The sequence below is a fragment of the Bos taurus genome, chromosome 8, assembly GCF_002263795.3.
Source record: "Bos taurus isolate L1 Dominette 01449 registration number 42190680 breed Hereford chromosome 8, ARS-UCD2.0, whole genome shotgun sequence".
In the NCBI taxonomy this organism is placed as follows: domain Eukaryota; kingdom Metazoa; phylum Chordata; class Mammalia; order Artiodactyla; family Bovidae; genus Bos; species Bos taurus.
Window position 1 is genome coordinate 81,533,840 of NC_037335.1, and position 22,031 is coordinate 81,555,870.

General features: G+C 40.4%; 1 protein-coding gene across 8 annotated transcripts in view; it reads left to right on the plus strand.

Annotated features, from left to right (window-relative positions):
• Positions 1-22,031, plus strand: part of AOPEP (aminopeptidase O (putative)) — a 422,219-nt gene that overhangs the window by 336,484 nt on the left and 63,704 nt on the right. For all 8 annotated transcript variants that reach the window (XM_059889131.1, XM_059889130.1, XM_059889129.1 and 5 more), the window contains 2 exon segments: positions 5,929-5,991; positions 6,404-6,478. In XM_059889131.1, the coding sequence (XP_059745114.1) occupies positions 5,929-5,991; positions 6,404-6,478 (138 nt within the window).

Here is a 22,031-nt window from a genome sequence, read left to right on the forward strand (position 1 = left end):
AAAGAAAAATAAACCCCCAATATTTTATTTATTTATATTCCTTCTTGTCCAAAACAGAAGTAAGCAAACTCTTGGAAAGCAAAATATAAAATGATAAAAGTAAGTTAAAGTAAGAAAACTGAAGTCACTCAGTCATGTCCGACTCTTTGCGACCCTGTGGACTGTGGCCTATAAGGCTCCTCCGTCCATGGGATTTTCCAGGCAAGAGTGCTGGAGTGGATTGCCATTTCCTTCTCCAGGGGATCTTCCCAACCCAAGAATCGAACCCGGGTCTCTCGCATTGCAGGCAGACGCTTTACTGTCTGAGCCACCAGGGAAGCCTGAAAATAATGTTAGGAAAATAATATGGGGCCAGAAATTATATTAGCATACAATATATATCCCCTGAAGTTCCTATGCCTGCCTTAAAGTTGGGTCACAGAGCTTTCTAGAAGAAGGAAAAGGGATAAATTTGCAGTATTCATGAGGTAAACCAAACCAGTTGCCTAAGTCCAACTATTCCTGTTGTTGATGCTACGGAGAAGTTTTTCCTGTGGGTCCTCACAGAAAATTTCTATTTAATGTAATAAACAACCCTCTAAAACCATCCTTACAGTAAACACTGTGATGGATTTTATGGGCTGTTTTTTATAATGTACCTCAGTAAAGGTTGATGGCTTCTTCCCAGAACATAATGCAATAAGAGGAATTTCACACAGAACCAGGATGATGCATCCCATGCCAGCTGTGTGGTGGTCTGCCTTCACCTCAGAAAATCTCAGGCCATCCTGGGTCAGAGTTTGGGTTTCAACCAACTCTGTGAACCTCCTGACCATTGGTTTGGGAGGGGGCTGTGCACTGTGGTGTATGTTTCTTTGGGGAGCCAATAGTTGATAGCTAATGCTTCATTCAGAGAGGATCAAGAAATGGAAGAACTGGGTATGCTTCCTAAGACAAGCTCTTAGAAACTTCTGAGCAACAGTGAATTCAGGAATATGGTTACTAAGAGGAAGAGATTCTGTTAGCCAGGTCACTACAAAGCACTTTTGTGATAGCTTTCCTTTTTTGAAAACTATGGTTTATAAGGACTTCCACTGAGAAGTTCATTTGGCAGTCCTCTTCAGAAAGAAATTAGGCATTCGTTCTAACACAGGGACAAAACAGGCAATAATATGAATTATAATTTTTCTGAAGTCAAGCAGTCAAAATAAATAAATAAAGTCAAGCAGTCAAATTTTAAAAAAAGGTATCATAAAGGAATGTTACATTTTAAAATGATAGAGCAAAATTTAAAGACATAAACATTGGATAACTTAGCCCCTAATCCTTGCTTGTCATTATTTGCAACTTAAACTAACTTTGATTTTATTTCCAGACATATGTAGTCTCTTACCTTTTAATTTACTCTTACCTTTAATTTTAAGGACTGTAGGGTCCTTCTATAGCCAGCAAAAGCTTCTAGACCTTTCTCCCTTGTTTGGTACTAAAAGGCCCTTTGACTTCTAGTGGATGGGAGTGTAGTATAGTGCCCATGGGAGTGTAATCTGCAGTCTGAAGCTATTTGGTTTAATTAAAGGGCTCCCCTGGTTTGCCCTCTCCTCCTTCTGCTTGCCTAGGAGGGCATGCTGCTCCTCATTCATCTGGACTGCACCTCATCCAAGGCAGAAGCACATGTCCATATTAATGGTATGAAACTGGTTATCACCATCATTTTCCATTGAAAGGAATCGTTTCCTCTCAACCAAAAAAAAAAAAAAGGGTTTCCTCCCAAAAGTAATCCCCAGCCACTAGGTTAACTAAATGCTTTTATTTTAAAGTAATGGCATTTTTCTCAGCTTCTGAAATTGTCTTCAGCTATTATAAACTGCTTTGACAAGAAAGTTTCAGAAAATAAGTTTTTTCAAAACTTGCATCTCTACTAGAAAAATAATCTTTTAAAATGTAATTCAAACAGAAAACATTTGTTTTTAAAAGATAGCTTTAAAGTACTTTCACCACATTTTCAAAGATAATTATTAGAGCATTCATCCTCAACTACAAGAATTTAAATTTTTTAAAAATAGTCTTCAAGTTCCTCTACATCCTACCTTCCCTAGGACCTGCTCATGAAGCAACGTAGGTTTAGGTGGATAAAAGAAGAAATGTGTTGAGGTTATATTAAACATGATCAAAAAGAATTAATATTTTTCCAGTGTCATGAAATAGGTCATTCAAGATTAAATTCAGTTCCTACCACCATTTTGGAATACAACTTTAGTGATTAATATTTGAGGGAATTTGAAACTTTTCTTTCCCATTTGTAATTTTTTTAAAGCATCATTTTAGAAATACCCTGGCAATGTAATTGATGTCCCATGGTGTCTCCTTTTTAAAAATGCACAATTCTGTGCTCTTTACAATATAAGATATTTTAGTAGAGAAACAAAAAGGACTTAATTAGAAAGATCTTCATCTTAAGATTCTCCCCCTTGAAATTTCATATGCCATTTATTCAGCCATTTATTCCTACACTGGACATTGAAATCCAATCAGGGAAACAGACATTTGATAAATTAGTAAAAACTGTTATAGTAGAACTGTAGTAGAACTTCCTTGACAGCTCAGTTGGTAAAGAATTAGCCCGCAATTTGGGAGACGTGGGTTTGATCCCTGGGTTGAGAAGATCCCCTGGAGGAGGGAAAGGCTACCCACTCTAGTATTGTGGCCTGGAGAATTTCCATTCACTTAATACATTTATTGAGCATCTATCTACTATGTGCCAGGCAGTATTTTTAGTGACTGCATAAAGATCAGTAATAGAAGAGACAGATCTCTTTCTTCCTGGACATTGAAATCCAATCAGGGAAACAGACATTCAATAAACTAATAAAAATTGTTATAATAGAACTGTACTGTGCGGGAGTGAATTCTAATGTTAACTATAGTAGTGTTAGTTGTTCAATCATGTCCGACTCTTTGTGACCCCATGAACTGTAGCCCACCAGGCTCCTCTGTCCATGGGATTCTCCAGGCAAGGACACTGGAGTGGATTGCCATTCCCTGGACTTTACTTAATAATGTATCAAATATTGGTTCATTAACTGTAACAAATTCTCTCACTGATGCAAGATACTAATAATAAAGAAAACTGTGAGTTATGTTTGCATACAGGAACTTTGTGATATCTGCACAAATCTGTTTGATTTTCCTAAAAAATAAAGTCTCTTAATAAAAAATTTTAAATATCCATAAAAGATGATTACTTTAAAGGAAATAAATAGGATATATTAGAAACATAGCAGGATGACATAATTTGGATTGGGGAGTAAGGAAAGACCTTTCTGGAGAAGTGTTGCTTAAGCCTAGAACTGGAGAATAAATGGCAACCCACTCCAGTATTCTTGCCTGAAGAATCCCAGGGACGGAGGAGCCTGGTAGGCTGCCGTCTATGGGGTCCTACGACATGACTGAAGCGACTTAGCAGCAGCAGCCAGGCAAAGAAGATACCATTTGAACTACCTTTGTAAATATCATTCTGGTTTCTTTGCTGAGTTTGGATTGGGTTTGGGGGGCAAGAGGACAAAGGAGTCAAGTGAGTAGGCACTTAGAATACATCACAGGTGTTGCTACCCACTTAAAGTCCTAGAAGAGCAGAGTAACAGTAGGATGCTTGTTTTTGCTCAGCTTGTGCTAGAAACTGTTAGGTTCTCTGTGAACCGGGTGCTAGGAAGTTTAAAGGAGACTGTCAATGGCAGCAAGCGGGTGTTCCCAGGTCTTAGTTCCTAAGATCTTTCCAGTGGCTCAGTGGGATTTTTAGAATGAGGAATGATCGTGTGTGTGTGTGTGTGTGTGTGTGTGTGTGTGTATTTGAGACCACAACCAGATGAAAATTATAAGGGGAAAAGGCTTTTAAGTACTAACTACCCAGCTGTAACAGCAAATTTTTATACAAGTATGTATAAGGTTTAATTTGCAATAGTTACCTTTCCTCCTGCTGCTGAATTGTTGGAATTTACTTTGGCTTTCTTTCTTCTGAGACTGCATATTTTTTAATTGTTGCTAAATCAACCAAGAGGACACTTAAGAAAGGTCCATTTAGGCATGGCACTGTACATCAATATTGAACTGCTTGTATCAGGGTTTTTAGGGACAGTGAATTCCCAAGGAAAAAACTTCTACTGGGTAGATGGAAATGTCGGTCAGTGATAGATTTCTATTGATTCTGGAACTGTTTTTAGTAGCATGAACGCTTAAATAGTTCAAAGTTTTATTTCCATTTAAAATTAAGCAGCTCTACAATTACATAATCCACTTTATCATTTGTAATTTTTACCTGCCTATGTATGTGCATTTGAGACTTGCAAGCTATGTTATTTTTATGCATTTCTTTTATAGTACAAAAATTGTATGTGATGGTTGTACATCATGTATAAAAAGACTCGATAACACTTTGAAAAATCTTTAGCAAATGAGCATGCATTTCATAGCACTTAGCTAATAATGGTTAATATGTCGATTTAACGCTCTATAGGCTTTTCTTTTCTTTTCTTAATTCCGGGAAACACAAACACAAGTCAAGACTCTCCCATTTGAGCAGAACTGTTGTTTGTTTTAGGAAACAGAAATGCATCATCAATGTAATTTTAAGTAGTTCAGTTATGAATATGGGATGAAGGGATAAAATGAAGTTTTCTACTCTGATGTCTCCATTAAGTAGCTCCCCTTTGTGTAAAATACTCCATAGCAAAGTTGCTTCTATTTAAAGTAGTGAGTTTGATCTTGGCTTTGATCTAAAGCTTTTGATCTTGAAAGAAGGATGGAGTAGCAATAAAGAGAGGGCAAGAGAGATTTTCTTTAGAGAAATGCGATAAAGTTAAAGGAATGGTCAAGATCAGCAAACCCGAGTGCGACCCGACTCTTCTCCCCAAGCACTCACCCCCCCAGGCTGGCTCAGCTGCTGAGGATGGAAAGAAAGCCTTTTAGGGGATCGGCGGAAAAAAAAAAGAGGGTATCGTACACGTTTCTAAACCAAGTGGAAACTTTACCCCTATTTTTGAAAAGGTATTGTCCCCGTCTTAAAGTCTACTAGTCGCTTTGGCGGTGGGGAGGGGGGTCCTAAGGCCGGGCGAGTGCACCGCCGGCCGCGCTCAACGAGATCGCATTAGCTCCCGCGACGCGCGGGCGGAGCTCGGAGTTTGCCTTTCACGCGCTCGCGGTTTCTCCCCCAGGAGGTCACCTGCCTCCTCCCCGGAGTCCGGAGGGGGCACTGAAAAACGTCAACTTAATGGCGTCTAATTCATTCCAGAGGAAACTCCATTAGGAAAGTTCCTCTCCCTCCGCGAAAGCCATCTGAACACTTGGGTTTCTGACTCGCAGAGCGAGTTCAGGCTGGCGGCGGCGGTGAGGGCGCTTCTCCCGCTAAGCCCTTTCGCCGGCCGGCGGGTAGCACTTCTGCTCCCACCGCGGCCGAGAAGCCCTTTCGCGGGTACCCCAGGTCCCGCATGGGTGGGACTGGAAAGGTAAGCGCGCGCGCCGGGGTCGACCAGCGCCAGGGAGGCGCGAGCCCGCGCGCGGAGAAGAAAGATGTTTGAGTAGAGAACAATAAAATAGCCGGCACGCCGGCGGGGGTAGGGGCGGAGGCGACCTGCGGGGAGGGTGGCGCGGCCGCCTATACCTTTAAGGCAGGCCCCGCCCCCGCCCAGCGCCCGCCCGCCCGCCGCCCGCGCCGCCGCCCGGGCCCCGCGCCGCCCGCCGCCCGCCCTGCGCCTTAGGTGTTGCGGGCCTGTAGCGCCCGCCGCTTTCCGCCGGGCCGGCGGGGCGACGGCTCTGAGCGCGGGCTCCGGCGCCCGGCTCTCACCTTCACCTACTGCGGGCGAGGTAGGGGGTCAGCGCGCCGAGTTGGTGGGGCGCGGGGGAGGGAGGCAGGGGCGGCTCCCGGGATAAACTTGACTCTGTCCCCTTCCCCCGCAGCCGCTGCAGAGGGAGCGCCAGGCCCTGGCGGAGTGCGGGCTCGCGCAGCAAGTGAGCGCCGAGGTGAGTGCGGGCGACGCGGTCCACGCGTTCCCCTTCCTGCCTCCCCGGGCCGTGGGTCCCGCGTTGCATCCCTGGCGCGGAGCCCGGGATCGGCGGCGGCGGCGCGCGACAACGGTGGGTAAGATGGCCCTCGTCCGGGGGCTCTTGCGCGCACCGGTGCGGGGGCGGCCAAGCGGGGTAGTGACGGAGGGAGCTGCCGGGGCGAAGGTCACGGCCTCGGCTCGTCGCAGACCCGAGGGCCCGCAGCGTTGAGGCGGCCTCTGGATGCCCTAAAGGTGCCGGTGGCTCCCCCAGGTGAAGCCGAGGAAGGCTGCGTCGTGAGGCCGTCGATCGTTTCTTTTCTTATGCTGAGGGGTGGCCCTGGGGACCTGTCGTCCTATGTTTAAAATGCCCTGTGGTTTTTGAACTTCAGGTCGCGAAATGGGTCCGAGTGAACCGGAGACCCCGAAAACGGAAACGAAAGGACAGAGAAGAAGTGTTTGAGAAGGTAAGGGTCCCCGAAAGAGAGCACTGGATGGAGTTCTTGATCAGTCTCCCCATCTGCCCCCCTCCCCCCAATACTTGATCACAACAATAGGGTAGCATTTTTTTTTTAACGTTTTAATTAAATTTGCAGTAAACCTTAGATTTACCTAGGTATAGTTCTATAGAAATACTGATTGATAATCCAAGTGATTATCAACGTACTTTGTTCTCAGGAAGTGAAAATGACCCAGGATGCAGATTTCTTTCATGCTCTTTAAATAGAGCATCAGAACAAAAAGCCAGTTCCATTACATTATTACATTAGACCAGTAACATTTAGTATGGTATATGGTATTATTATGATATGATATCTCTAAAAACCAGGGAGTGTTCGGAATAAATGACCCACAGAGTAAGGTTTCTCTGTTTGATCCTGAGAGAGACCACTCACACTCGTTAATTTAGGCTATAGATACTCTCAAAAATGGAGAGAGAAGATGAAAGTAGTGTATTACTTTTGAAACAGTGGAGGGATTTTGTTTACTTAAAGCAAATGAGAAATTTGTTTTTCTATATTTAGAATTTCAGTATGCTCCTTTGCAGAAGTTTAGACTACCTGTTTTCCCCTGAAATTGTATTAAGTTAAAACTTGATTTGTCATTGTAGTAAATATTATGAAATAAGGTAAGTAGTCTGTTATTTCCTGAGTGCTTTTGTTGAAAACTCTTAAAAGTGAATGTTTTTACAAACATGGAAGCAGATAGGATTTTTGTTGCTTTTGCTTTAATGATTTTACTGTTTTTTGATTCTTGAAAGCACCGAGGGATTAAAATAGCAGTGTGTTGTTTTTCTGCTGCTTAGAATGTATGATGAATCATTTCTGACTCTGAAGCCAAATTCTTGCTGATAGCATTGCTGCCAACTTCTGTGATGTGTTGCCTTAGTATGGGCATTGCAGCGTCCGAGAATGTGCACAAAGCACATCATAATGAAGGTGATACCAAAGTTTCAGAGTGCATTTAAGGATACCGAGGGCAGCTTCTGAGAGAATTACAAAAAGAACTGGCCTAGGAGTTCGGTCATTTGTAAGGAGACATTCAGTGTATGAAAAGCCCTTCCCTTTTTAAACAAAGAGTCATACATGTCACTTCAGTTAAACAGTAATAGAAAAAGTGGTCATTTTGAACTGGCTTGAGTTTTCTGACTGTACCTTAGCATGCTGTGGTAGGTTGTGTTGGTTTAACTTTTCATGGTCTAGGTGTTTTTAAAAATGTTCGTGAGGTGATGGATGAATGAGATCATAAAATGTCCAAAGAAGGAAAAAGAGTTACAAATTGGCTCGTTTAGTGGTTAAAAAAAATATTTTTTAGCTATTATTTTTTTTAAACCCAAAGTAAGATTATCCAAGCACACAATGTTTCATGCATAAAAGAAGGGGAAACCCTTTATGGATTACCAGGTACCATCACTACCAAAATCTGAATTTGAAGTAACTATATCTGTGAGACCCACTGTGTCACCCGCCTGTGACCTGACCACTGCCCTCTGAGAATGAGAAGGCTAGGGACTGAGGAGTTTGCCTTCCAAGAACATTGGAGTTCTTTCTTCACTGAGGATTTCTCCTTGAGAGAGGCTATTGTGTTGGAGCTTATGGGGAGGACGTGCTTCTGACTTTTCTTAGAAATTGTGGGCAGTAGTTTTGAGGAGGACATGAAAATGAAGTGGGTTGAGACTGTCATGCCGAGCTTCCTTTCAGGGAATGAAGCTTAAAGCTGACTAGCTTTGAGGGTGGAGGTGGCAGGGAAGGGGGCAAGAAGAGGGGAGGTTTAAGAATTGTGTAAGAAAGTATTAATTATCAATGTCTCCAGTTTTCCCTTCTGGTTCTGCACAGCAGCTCAGCCCTTTGCCCACTGTTTTGCCTCTGCTCTATCTTGCAGAGAGTTTGGAGCTCACTGAGGCAAAGCATGTGATATTTTCAAGGACAGGGAGAAAGGGGGTGCGATTAGCCACCGAGGGCGCTAGAACAAGTTCTGAAAGACACAGAAGCTGTACAGCAGCTGGTAGCCGAGGTGTAACCTCTGATTGCCTGAGTGTCTATTCCAAAATATGGATCAAATTCTGTGGTATTGAATATTGAAACCTAGGTCTTATGTTAACCTTTTGCTGGGATTTGAACCTGTTATTCATTTGAATCTAGGTTGTTAATTTAGCATGGAGTTGAGCTATGTTTTTTAAAATGTTCACCATGCCATAGGTAGCATGTTAGTCAATTTTTCTTTTTTCATGCATTTACTGTTTTTCTATAACATTAGAATTTTTCTCCTTTTATTTGTTTTATGTAACCGTAAAATAAAGTTTAGTTGTTTCTGTAGGTTGGACATTTAAAATCTAGCTATGGCTTTTATTTGCCTGCTTTGTCTCGGCCCCTTGCTCTCCCTCCTGCGGCCCTTTCCTCCAAACCCTAGGTCTCTATTTGCATCTTCAGGCCTCAGGCAGGATTCGGCCCCAGGAATTAACGTGGGGGATGACTGGTCTGTATTTAACTATGCTAGGTCATAGCATTTTCCCTCTGATTTTTACTGACTGGGGGAAAGCCATCTTCTGACCTGCCTGAGGAAGGAAAACAAAAAGCAGTGGTGCAAGGCCAGAGTCTTAAAAATGGTCATTTGGCTGGAGTTAAACATTAAAGAATGTAATTTTATAGGAATAATTATTTTCCCTCCTTAAAATCTTGAAAGTGCTAAGTGGTGGGCATAACCTGGTATAGTTTGAAATTCTAGTCGAGGTTTTCAGTGAACTTAGAAGGAGAAGCAAAACAAACTTATCCTGTGCTCAACTGTGGGTTAAAATAACGAATAAGGAAATAAAGTAAGCTGACTGAGTGAGAGGTGCCCCTGCAAAAGTGCTCTCAGATGCTCTCCTGGCCGGCACCGCGGTGTCGCGTCGTTCCCACCCACCCACCAGGTAGCTCTGCTGTCTTTCTGTGCCACCTAACAGGTTTTCATTTCTTGTCTTTCTGAAAATGAGGCTTTTTTGGTCTGCATTTTCTCCTATGTTCTCTGACTTTTGTTTCCATTTTATCTTCAGGTTTTAGCTCTTTTTTCCACTGGTGTAACTTAATTTCTTTACGTTTTTGTTTATTTGTTTTCTTAATTTTCAGTTTAAAAACGCACGTCTCTTTTGCTGTTAGGCCTCAGGTATTTTTCGCCTTACATTCTGATATTCTTCCTTTTTCACTATTTCACGTTCCTTTTATTTAGTTAGAATAATTTATGCAACAGAAAGGCAAGGGGACGTGAACAACTGTACAAAGAACAATTAGGATGAATGGGTAAGCCTGCTCTGCAAAGGACTGGTTAGACAATGGTGATGCCAACAGTGAATTTGTACAGTGTATATTTTTAAAAATAATGTTAATAGATTTTGCTAAGTGACTGTTGGTTTTGAAAGAACACACATGTTTTTCCTGCTTTTATCTTTAACTGATTCAAAGATAAATGCCAACTGGATAATTGAATACAATGCCATTGAATACAATGGATATTGTATTCAAAGATTAAGGACTAATACAAAGTTCTTATAAATATATACATGTAAAATAATGTTTTTGATAGCTCTTTTATCAGTATTTCAGGGATTAGGATATACTGTAGAATAATAATTTATGAAATCATACATTTGAAGAAAATACCTGAATGGTGTCAGTGATTTTTTTTTTTTTAAGAGAAGGAAAATTCCAGTTTTCATATTTGAAGGAAGCATGCTTCCTACTTTATACACATCTGATAACAGAGGGAACAAATTTTAAGATACTCATTCCTGGTTATGATGTCAGAAGTATTCACCGGCATACTTTGAAAACATTGGAAATTCAGCAATACTAAGCGTTGCTGTTATTATTAACAAGCACTCCTTCCTGTGAGTTTGTTTCCAAGTAAGAGTCTTGGCGAGGGTGAGATGGGTCTCTGTTACGAGTAGTCATAAGAAACACTAGGTACAAATGGTTTCCAACAAAAGCACCCTGTAAGGTTACCTTAATTATTCCTTTGCTGCTAGAACCTGAAAAATAATACCCTTGAGCATAAAATTGTTTAAATTTTAGTGAAATTTTCCTTGAAATATCGAGTGAAACATGAAAGTCTAGGAAGAAGGTTGTGAAAATGGATTTATAATATTCAGTGGCCATTTTAGTAGGAGGCAAAATGATAAATTCGATTTTCTGAGTCCTTCAGAGAAAAATACTGGACCTATTTTGTTTGTGACACTAAATTCTGGCGCATTTTCACTCTGCTTTTGTTTCACTTGTTCTTTGCACACGCTTGATTCTGAAGTCCTTGATAGACTTGATGATAATTCACAGAACATTTTTAAATCCAACTTGGTTTAGGCATTTTGCCACTTTTATTGGCCCTTTGAAAATTTTACACATTCTAGGAGAATGTTTTTATTACAGTTCTGATACTGAAATATTCAACATGATAAAGGTAGGTACAAATTTTAAACTAATAAAGTCCTTTACTGCTATTTGTCTTCTGTGACCAAGATCTGTTTTCTATTTGGTTTATGATTTCTGGAAAACAGTATTTAAGACTAATAAAAATTATCTGGTTCTTTCTTGGATCTGTAACAGCAGATGGCAACTGTGTTAGGCTTGACTCTGGAGCTCTTAGGATACGGAGCTTGGCAGAATGGTGCCAGATGAATTTAGGGAGTGCTGAACCGAAGGGTCTTCTTTTCTTTATAGGAACTACTCAGATTTAGCAAAATGGTAGGTGCGGCAGCCAGTTTTCTGTAATTGAGGCAGCCTTCGTGCTGAGTGGTTTCCCAGACATTGGTGCCCTTTCCTTTTTTCAAAAATGCTCTTGCCCTGTGAGAATTCATAACCAGTCTACATATATATAGCTGTAATCTCTTACAATAGCTTCATTGATACTTGATCTCGTAGAAAAGCTTTATGGATTCGAATGAGTCACAGCTCTGGAGGCAGCAGCGCCCTCCCTCACGCCCTCCCTATCAGTGAGTGCCTTTGTGTCCTGCGCTGTTCTGATTGTGCCTTTGGGTGACAACTTATTTGAGCGATGGGGGGAGGCAGAATAATTTATTAAAAATAATTACAAAGAAACCAAACAAAAGGGTAATTACAACGCTGTTAATATGCAATTTGTTATATTGCTGAAGTATTTCAGACTCAGTCTTTTTTGTGGGTCTCCCTTTTTTTCCTCTGTAAATCCCTAGAAATCCCTACGTAGTTTACAAAATTTTCTGTACCTAGGTCTCAGATCAGACCTGGTTTCACAGGATCTTGGTTGTTTTTCTTTTTACCCCTTGGCAGGATCGAGATAGAATTGCTGATAGAATGTGTTTTTGATAGCCTCACGAAGGAATTCTGACCTGTATAATTTTGTATCATTACATTTTCATCTATTTCATAGATTTTTTTTAAGACTCTGCAGTTCTTTAAAAAAAAAAAGTAAGAATTCCAAGTGTACTGAAATTCCTTCCCATTTTCAGCTGACATGATAGGAAAAATTTAAAGTATTGTTATCCATTTACCCTCACGCACTTATTCACATATTTTAAAAAGAACCTTTGAATGGAACTATTAATATAATAATAGCTGACACTTGTCATGTGTCACGCACTCTTTTAAGTGCTTTACATGTATCAGCTCATGTAAATGTACCATTAAAGTAGTGTCACAAAATGGCAATATGATATGAGGATGTTGTAGACTGTGTCAAGCACTTTGTGAAGGTAGATGAATTATAAACAAGTCGAATAATTGCTGTAGAAGAGAATGCTTAGGGCAAGATTTTAAAATTCTTTTTAACCCAGGCTATTGACAGTCCTAGACCACCAACATTTAAAGCATACGTTTCAAAGTTAGGAAAATCTCAACCAGCATGTATTTTGAAAACACTTGAAAGTGTGCAGATAATTACCCTGGTGTTGATTTTAGCGGATTTGATGCCAGCAGCCATCAACTCTTATACGCCGTGAGAGATGAAAGCCATTTTAATATAAAACATAAGAGTTTGGCTAGAAAAGGAAGGCGGGCAGGGAAAAATTTCGTGACTTTAGTTTTATAGGAAGTATTAGTTATATTCCTGTGACAGAATGCTTTACTTGGCAATCATTGCTCATGTTAGGCGTTTTAGTGAACTGCTGTTTGTGCCTGGTATCATATGGCACTAATGAGATGCATTGTTCTAGTAGCACCTACTCGTGTCAGTGCAGTTTAGGGCCTGTCATTGTTTCCATTAATCTTCTATTTTAGGAAGTCGACACTGGCCTGTGTCTTTAAGTCTAGCCAACATATATTTCATTTATATTTTTGGGTCTCTGCACAAAGGAAAAATGACACTCAAGCATTGTGTTTTCAGTGCTTAGAAAAGGACCTAATTATATACACCCTTGGCAAATATTGGTTGAATCAACTAGATGCACGAATCTCATTAATGGTACCTTTATGTAAAGTCTTACCTGGCTTCTGCATTAAGAAATTTTAATGACAGAGTTTTTCATTAAAGCATGCTTGGTAGATCTTTACTATAAGTCGTGGGTCATCTTTTTCGTCTTTTCTATAAAAAGCTCAAAGCCAGGAAGACTGACACTGACTCCAACTCTGCCTCCTACTTCTGTGCTCCGTAAGTTTGTCGCTTGAGTTTTGCTTTTATCTGAAAATCCTTGTATTTTGGCCAGTTAAGCCAATTTGTATTAATTATAAAATTAATATTTTCCGTTTTATGGTACATTTTTTTCTTGTGTCCTTTTTTTGGTATTTAGGAAGGCTTGTGTTTTTGTTCTAATGGTTACTTTCACATGATAACATTTTTGCCTCTTGTTCACTTTTGTTTGCTCATGTGTATTGATTTCTCTGCAATATTTCCTGCAATATTTAATATCTAAAATTAGATATTAACCTTTTCTCACCACTCTCCTCTTTGTCTTCCATCCTGTGACTTGAAGTGTTTTATCTTTCAGTTTCCAGATAAATACCTGTAACAGTCAGCAAACTAATGTATTTTTCATATAATTTTCCCATCCCCTTTACCCTTTATGATAGCTGTACTAGACCTACAATGTCAGAGCATGTAGCCATTACGTATTATACTGTATCCTTTATAAAATCACTTAGCTTTAATTCTGCAAGTAAGTCTATATTTAATGCTCATCATCTACCCTTATATTGATCTTTAGTCTTTTGGTTTTTTGAAGCTAGTTCTGTAGTGGATTTCTCAGGAAGAGCTTGGGGCAGTATTTCCTGAGCTGTTGTATGTTTATAAGTTTATTCGCTTTGTACATGAAGGTCAGTTCAACTAAACATAAAATCCTCGGCTCATATTTTCTTTAAGTATCTTGAATATGTCCCTCCATTGTCTTGCATAAAGTCTGACACTAGCCTCATTTCTTTTCATCAGAGTGACCTGCTTTTTCTCCTGGATGCCCAGATATTTTTTTTTGAATTCCAAAAATTTTTATTTAATATATCTCATTATGGGTCCATTTTCCCAACTGTCACTCGCTTTTGAACTTTACTTTCTTGATCTGTAGAATGAGAATAATGACAATTGTTTTTGCTTGCTCAGAGAATGGATTTGAAGACTAAATAAGATACTGTATGTAAAGTGCTTTAAATTTATTTTACTTCTTAACTCTTTAAAGCCCCTTGTTGTCAGGAACTTTAAAATTTTAGAGTATTTCATTTTGTAGTCAGTTGGATTCCAGTTGGCTTTATATTTGTGAGAAATCTAAGTGGATACTCCGAAGTCTACTTTGTGTATATGGCAATAAAGAAGCTCACTCTGATCCACTTGGGCAGAACTACTGGCCTAAAAGCACTGTTACTTTTTGCAAACACCTCTTTAGAAATTCCATCTCCATCGTATTCCTCTCATACGTTAGTTTCCCACAAAAAACTCTGGGTTTATGTAATTTTCATTTATATGTGCATAAAACAACACAGAAGGAAAAAAGGACTATTCTTCAGAGAGCTGAAAACCTTAAATGAATCTAATCAGTCAGCATATTTTCTTAGATTTGTTGTATATAAGGCCTTGTGTAAGATGCTGCTGGAAAATACCAAAGAAATAAGAGATGTCATTTCTGGCCATGGGAGATAAAACACACAACATATCAAAGATCACTTACAAAATAGCATGTGATAAATCCAAACCAGTATAGCACAAACCAAGGACATGAGTATGTATATGTTGCATTTTACCTGAGGCTACCCTGGACTAAGAGTTTCCATTCCTGGGCCTTGTTTTGATAAAGCAACCCTTTACACATGCAGGCTGGAAGTTATGGTGGGAAATTGGGTAATTGAATTAACTGAATCCATTTTAATGCTTTTACCTGATTTGTAAGCACAGATAGGGGTCTGATTGACATACATGTAAATAGTGTTAGTGTCTTTATTTGAATATGTGATTTTAAAAAATAAATGCATCCATGTCCTGGAAGTAAGGCTGGAACCCATCATAGAAATTCTGCTGACACTTAGGAATCAGAATGATTTGGAAACTCAAGGCTAGAAATGCAATACTGTCTCTGATTCTGTGTAGTGCATTCCTTATTAAATTCTATATTTACTTAAACAATTTATTTACTAACTAACTTCATTGCATATCCACAACATGCAAAGCACTTAGTAAGGAGTAGGGAGCACAGAGGAATGGAAAACAGTCCTCAGAGCTTTTACTGTTGAGATGTAAAAAACTGGAAAGAAAGCAGAATTGAATCGAACTCCTTTCAGAGGTAACATCAGGTATATATGCAGTGATTTGGATCTCACAAGGAAAGGAGGTTGTATCACTTTGGGTTGTTGGCATTATCCACAAGCCTTGTCCAGGCTAATGAAGCGATACAACTATTGGTTCCAGTTCATTCAGCTCTTGATGAATTGTAGAGTTGAGGATGTCATAATTTCTGTTCCCAAAATTCAGGTTGTTTTCATGAGAACCTACTGAAACTGTGAAGTCGGTCGAGTTGACCCTTGAACAACTTGGAGGGTGACCCAGGAAAAACTTACAGTGAGTCCCCATATCTGAGGTTCCTCCACACCCCTGGATTCAGCTACTTATGGATCCTGTAGTCCTGTAATATTCACTAATGAGAAATATCCACGTGTGAGTGGGCCACATGCAGTTGAAACTCAGGTTGTTCAAGGGGAAGCTGTACTTCTCTCTGGCTCACTAATGTCAAGTCAGTACTGCAGCAAACTTAGGCTGCCTCTGAACTTGAGGATGTAAGTTTTTCATTCTTTGACGTGTATCTTTCAGTTTTGGATTTTTTTCCTTCCTGTGTGGTTTCAAGGCGAAATGAGAATATCACAGGTGGGGACTTGCAGAGGTCTTCAGAGTTTCCCGCTCTTGTTGGTTTTTGGATGTTGTGTCATTTTACCCAGAAAGATCCCATGTGTTTTCAGCACTGCAGATGACTTTTTTTTTTTACAGTATTTCTAAAGACAGTTATATACTCCTTTTATTTATTTACTTTTCCCCTTTTATTTTTTGATGATGAGAACAAACGAACTTGTCAGGTAGGCCACAAAAATGGCATGAAGTGTGTATCCAAATCATTGATCGTTTTATGTATCCTTCTATAAGTGAAACAAGCATTGGTTTTATTGGAGTATTAAAATCTAAATCATACATCTGTGAAGATTCAGATTTTATGTGTATGAAAGCAACTAAACTGTTTTCCTAATTAGTGCCAATGAAACTATGTAAAATGGGGAAATGGTCTCAGAATATAGGTCTTGATTTTTCTGACAGATTCACTGAAAAGGCAACAGTAGTCATTTTATGTGGTTTCATGTATAACTGAAAGTAGTAAGGCTCATTCTGTTAATTTTCTGGGGCAGTTTTTGTTTGGTGTCCAAGAAAAATTCATGACATTCATGAACAGCATGAGATGTTCAAGTAGAACAACAGAAAGAATGCAGAAGAGAAACAGAACCTACTGCTGGACTGTATTCATATACAGATTGGTTTCTGGTGTTTTCTCCTAAACTGTCACACATACGAGCTTTAGTGTTAATTGTCGAAACACGCACTTTTATATTTATTCTTGACATTAAAGGTAAAGGATGCTGAGTGCTCTCATAGACAATAGGAGATAGCGATTCTGATTCTCTCTCTTAACAACTTTATTGGATTATATGTTGTATATCTTTTATATGCCAGGAAACTCACTCATATGCAACTGTACAGCCACCACTACCTTAAGCTTTAGAACAGGTTTCTGTCACCAAAAAGTTCCCATGTGTCCATTCATGGTCAGTTGCTATTGGTAACCCTGTGCAGCTACTAGTCTGCTTTCTGTCTTTATACCTTTGCCTTTTCTAAAAATGTCATATAAATGGAATCATGTGCACTTGAGTCTTTTGGATCTGGCTTCTTTTATTTATCATAATGTCTTGAGGACCAGTGATGGTCCTCAGGAGCCAGTTTCTCTGCCTGCTCATCAGCACTTGATATCATCAGATTTTTTTTATGTTAGCCATTCTTACGGGTGTTCAGTTCAGTTCAGTCACTCAGTCGTGTCTGACTTTTTGTGACCCCATGAATTGCAGCACTCCAGGCCTTCCTGTCCATCCCCAACTCCGGAGTTCACTCAAACTCACGTCCATCGAGTCAGTGATGCCATCCAGCCATCTCATCCTCTGTCGTCCCCTTCTCTTCCTGCCCCCAATCCCTCCCAGCATCAGAGTCTTTTCCAATGAGTCAGCTCTTTGCATGAGGCAGCCAAAGTACTGGAGTTTCAGCTTTAGCATCAGTCCTTCCAAAGAACACCCAGGACTGATCTCCTTTAGAATAGACTGGTTGGATCTCCTTGCAGTCCAAGGGACTCTCAAAAGTCTTCTCCAACACCACAGTTCAAAAGCATCCATTCTTCGGCACTCAGCTTTCTTCACAGTCCAACTCTCACACCCATACATGACCACTGGAGAAACCATAGCCTTGACTAGACGGACCTTTGTTGGCAAAGTAATGTCTCTGCTTTTCAATATGCTATCTAGGTTGGTCATAACTTTTCTTCCAAGGAGTAAGCGTCTTTTAATTTCATGGCTGCAATCACCATCTGCAGATTTTGCTACTGCTGCTGCTAAGTCGCTTCAGTAGTGTCCGACTCTGTGATTTTGGAGCCCCCAAAAATAAAGTCTGACACTGTTTCCACTGTGTTTTTTAATACGTTAAGGTTTCTGTTTCTTGTGAGGATCTGTAAGTGTCCAAATAATCCTAATAAGGTTTTGTCCTCCATTTTGCAGATCTGAAGGCGGTAGTGCATTCAGTGGAAAATCTGAGTGTTTCACCCAGGATCCCCAAATGAGTCACCGAGCCTAGAGTCCTCATGCGTCAGCTGTAGTGACCTACTTTTGTTCCCACTCTGTCTCCCTGTGACTCTGGTCCTCTTTGTCCGTGTAGGCTTGTTAGCTGTTGCTTTCTTTTGATTCTTGTAGAATAATCCATTCTTATGTCTCTGGGATTTTGACTGATAAAATCCAGTTGTTTTCTACAGAGGGGTGGTGGTGTCTTGGAGAGGTAACTGTCCTCCCTACAGTGTGCAGACCTTGGGTGGACTCAGACCTTGAGTGGCTCGGGCCTGGCTCCCACGGTGGCCCCCTTTGCACCACCACCTCACATCCTGTCAAAGGGAGATAGGTGTCTTGCCAGAGTCTTTTGGGAGTTAAGTGAGGTGTCTTATCTAAAACAGGTGGCATTTACTAAGTACTTAGTATGTTTTAGAGCACCTCTTCAAATAAGATGGTGAAAGACTGACTACCTAATGGTATGTGGATAGACACCATTCATTTGGGTTTTTTCCTTCTCCACAAAAATAAGACAGGAAAACATTCTTAAATTTATTTACAGACCAAAAAAAAAAAAGATCCATACACCCCCAAACAGCCTTGATTTCTTCCTGTAATTGTTCTTTGGTTTTCAGCAAATACAGGCATAGGCATACAAAACTGTTAGCGTTTTGTCTTTATCTTTTGACTTTGTTCAAGAAGACCAATCCTGTTTCTCAGCACTCATCTACTGTTTCATTTGCATCTCTCCAGTTTGTCCACTATAGTAGAATAAATTGTCATTGTTCTTGTTCCAAACAGGAAGCTCTCAAAGTGCTCTTCAGGCTGTTGATAAGATTTCTATTCTAGCAAAGCTCCGTTTTAAATGAGTCTATAATCATTTTTTGTGCTCAAGTCATCGCTTTTGTTTCTTCTCCTCAAGCTGTTTTGATCTGAAGTTCCTTTGAAGGCTGGTGGAGCTTATACAAATTCCAGCTAATGAATGACACTTAGTATTGGGCGCACCTCCTCCTCTTGTCATTTGCAGTCATTTCTGGTCTAAGGAGAGAACTGTTACCTTTCACTAGGCAGGGTTGCAGTGTTTAATTTATTTCATGACAAAAAGTGAATTTTAGTACAGGCGGTTGTCTTGAAATACTCTCTGAAATGGTTCTTGGTCATGTTGAGTTTCTAACATAGTTTAGAACATTGTTTTTGTAACTGGAAATCTCATCTTTGTGTAGTACAGCAGCACAGAATATCAGGAAGAACTAAGAAATTGAGGTAGCTTCAGAAACTAAAACCACCACCAACAAGGAGCTGTCTTAAATAACTGTTATAAGTGGAGCACCTGGAGGAATGCGCTAGTGACTATAATGTTATGAAAGCTACTTGAAGTCCTTGACACTTGAGTGTGCCCGGCCACAAGAGTGCACAGAGGTTGGGAGAGCATCCAGTGGAGAGCTCGACAACTCACGCTTCACTTCAGCACTTCATGTGGGATGCAGTATGGGACTGGAGTAGTTAGGCTGGGGGAGGGCCTTTGAGCCTCTCTAACTGCAACCCTTGTTTTTTTCCACGCGAGAACTTGGAGGTCCACAGCACTGACCTGGGGCCAGCCCCAGCTCTGTTCCGCTGTGCTCTTTTCAGCCTTCTGCTGGAACAGCTCCTGAAGTGGGCTTGTGGAGGGGGAGCAGCTTTGGGTTCTGGCTGAGGAGAAACCCGCGCAGCTGGTCTCTTGTGTCATGGAGCAGGGATACCTGAGCAGGGTGGAAAGGACGCCATGGGAGACCCAGGTTGCCCCTCCAAGGCCACTCCCTGTGGCCTGGAAACTCTTCCAGAGTGGGATCTTTGCATGGAGCACCCTCGAGTGCTGGCTTGCCTAGGTGTGGACTGGGTCAGATTTTGAAAGCTCAGGCCTTCCAAAGAGTGGGCAAGACTCTGGTGAGACAGTTAGGTGTCTGCAAGGGTTTGTATGAAATTTTGCTTTTCATATTAAGTTAGTAATCTTTACAAGGTATAGATCATTTGAGGTTTTTCTGATATTTGTCATGGACCAAGCAACTATGACATGAAAATCACAGTTTTTGCTGTGTGTAATCAAACAACAGATTAAAAATGTTGTTGCTGTTTTTAATCCAACAACAGTGTGACCCAATAACAAGGCATTATATTTTGGAATGCAGTAAAGTTACTCTCACAAATGCCTTTTCTTCAGCCTGTGCGCATACTTTTTAATGTATACATTATAATTTTTTCTAAATGCAAGACTGCTTTCCATATTTAAATATATTCATCTCTTGATGCTTTCCAGATGTAAAGTGAAGTTTTTCTGTAGTTTTCTGACTTGGCTATTTGCTTATGGGCCAGATGACACCAGCTCTACCCCCAAAACAGTAGTATCAATAAATGTTGAACTTGGGTTATGAAAGGTTTAGCTCCCCAGAACTCTCTGTACTATTGGCAGGACAAAGTGAATGGGAATATTATGGTTTAGGGAAGGAACTGGCTTGCGTGTTCTCTGCAACACAACTGGCAGGTGGTTTCCCAGACGGACAGGTGAATGGAAAAGGCAGGTTCTGAGCCCTTCCATTTGTGTTGAAGGCGCCCTTCCCAACAAAATGAAAGGTGCTGGAGAGAATGCGCTGGTTGATACTCCTGCATTGCTAACACCTGGTGTACTTTGAGTCTTTATTAAACATTAAGTCACTGGCATGGATAACAGTAGCATTACCTAATCTTAGCGCACTGGGTTATCATAAGACAAATCGAAATGATGTTGAACTATCTTCCGACAGAGGATCACTGATGTACCACTGGGCGTGTATGGCTGGGTGCCTGTGCATGCGAACACACACAGTTTACCCATTTCACTGGCCCTTCACCTCTGAGCAGGGGAGGTTTGGGCCGAGGCCTGCTCTGTGACCACTCTCTCCCATCTTGGAGGAAGGCTGCAGCCGCTATTTCCAGAGCTGGCGCTGTTTGCGTCTGCGTCTGACTCTGACTCATGCTTCCCTAGAACGGCCCTGTGCATAATGCAGAGTCATTGTCATCATGAGCCATCCTAGGGAGAGGCTCAGTGGAAAAAGTGAAGGTGGAACAAACCTATCTCTAGAACAGAAGGTGAAAAATACTTTTCTGCTTAGTTTTGCTCAACTTCACATTGGGTTTTTGGGGAACTGCTGTAATCCAGTCGAGTTCAAGATAAAAGAGAGAAGAGAGGAAATCTGACTTATTGCTATGAGACTCTTTGCTCTGGTGTTCAGATTCTTGACTAGGAGGAGGAGTAGCAAGTAAAACACCAGAAGTGATTGTTACAGTTTATGAACATGTATTCGTAGTTTCTTGGTTTTTAATTTTTTATATCAGACCTATTTTGCAATCATACACTGTTAGAAGAGAGAGGAATGTATTATAAATATATGTGACTTTCAGTATTCTTATTACTTGTCTTTAAAATAATCTTTTCAATAATCTTGGAGAGTGAGACACATTATTTAAATGAAGATTAAAAAGAAGTATTTCTGTGGTACTCGGAATTTTTCTGTGCAAAACTGTTAACAGCGTATTTAAAAGTAACTTCCTTTTTTAAAAAGACAACTCATTTAGTAAATCTTAATATCAGAAATAATTCAAAATTAAAATAAGTAAACAATAAAATAGTGTTTTGACAATAGTTCCGTTTTAACAATAGCTCAGTAGAGAAGAGTTGAGTTGTTAAGAACGTTTACTTCCCAGGCAGTTTCCCGACTCTAGTTTTCTTGGCAAGAGAAATGTTAATCTGTTGTGAACAGACACTTTTTTTCTTCTTTTCCCGGAACATGTGTGGTTTCCATTAACTTCTCTCTCCACAGAACTTTGGAGATGGCTGCAGCTAATGCCTTGTGGGTCATCTGCACTTTTAGAAGTCAATTGAAATCGTAAAGCACATTTCCTCCCCACTAGAGGCCTTCATGGTATTGAAATCCCGTATTCACCTCTTACTAGCTTTTTCATCTTGAATAAACTAGCCTGTGTAAGCCTCAGTTTCCTCATCTGTGAAATAGTTACTTCAAAGCACTTACTAAAGAGCTGGCACTGTGTCACTGCTCACCAACAGTAGTTATTAATGTTATTGGTGATGGTCTTTTTCAGGGCATAAAGGGCTTTTTCTTACCAGGGCATAAAGTCATTTGTTGTTGGTGGTACATTAATGAGAACAGAAGGAACCCTGAGAACCAGTAAGCTAGACCAAGGAATGTAACCATGGGAGGAATGGCCATAAGGGTGTGAGTTTTGA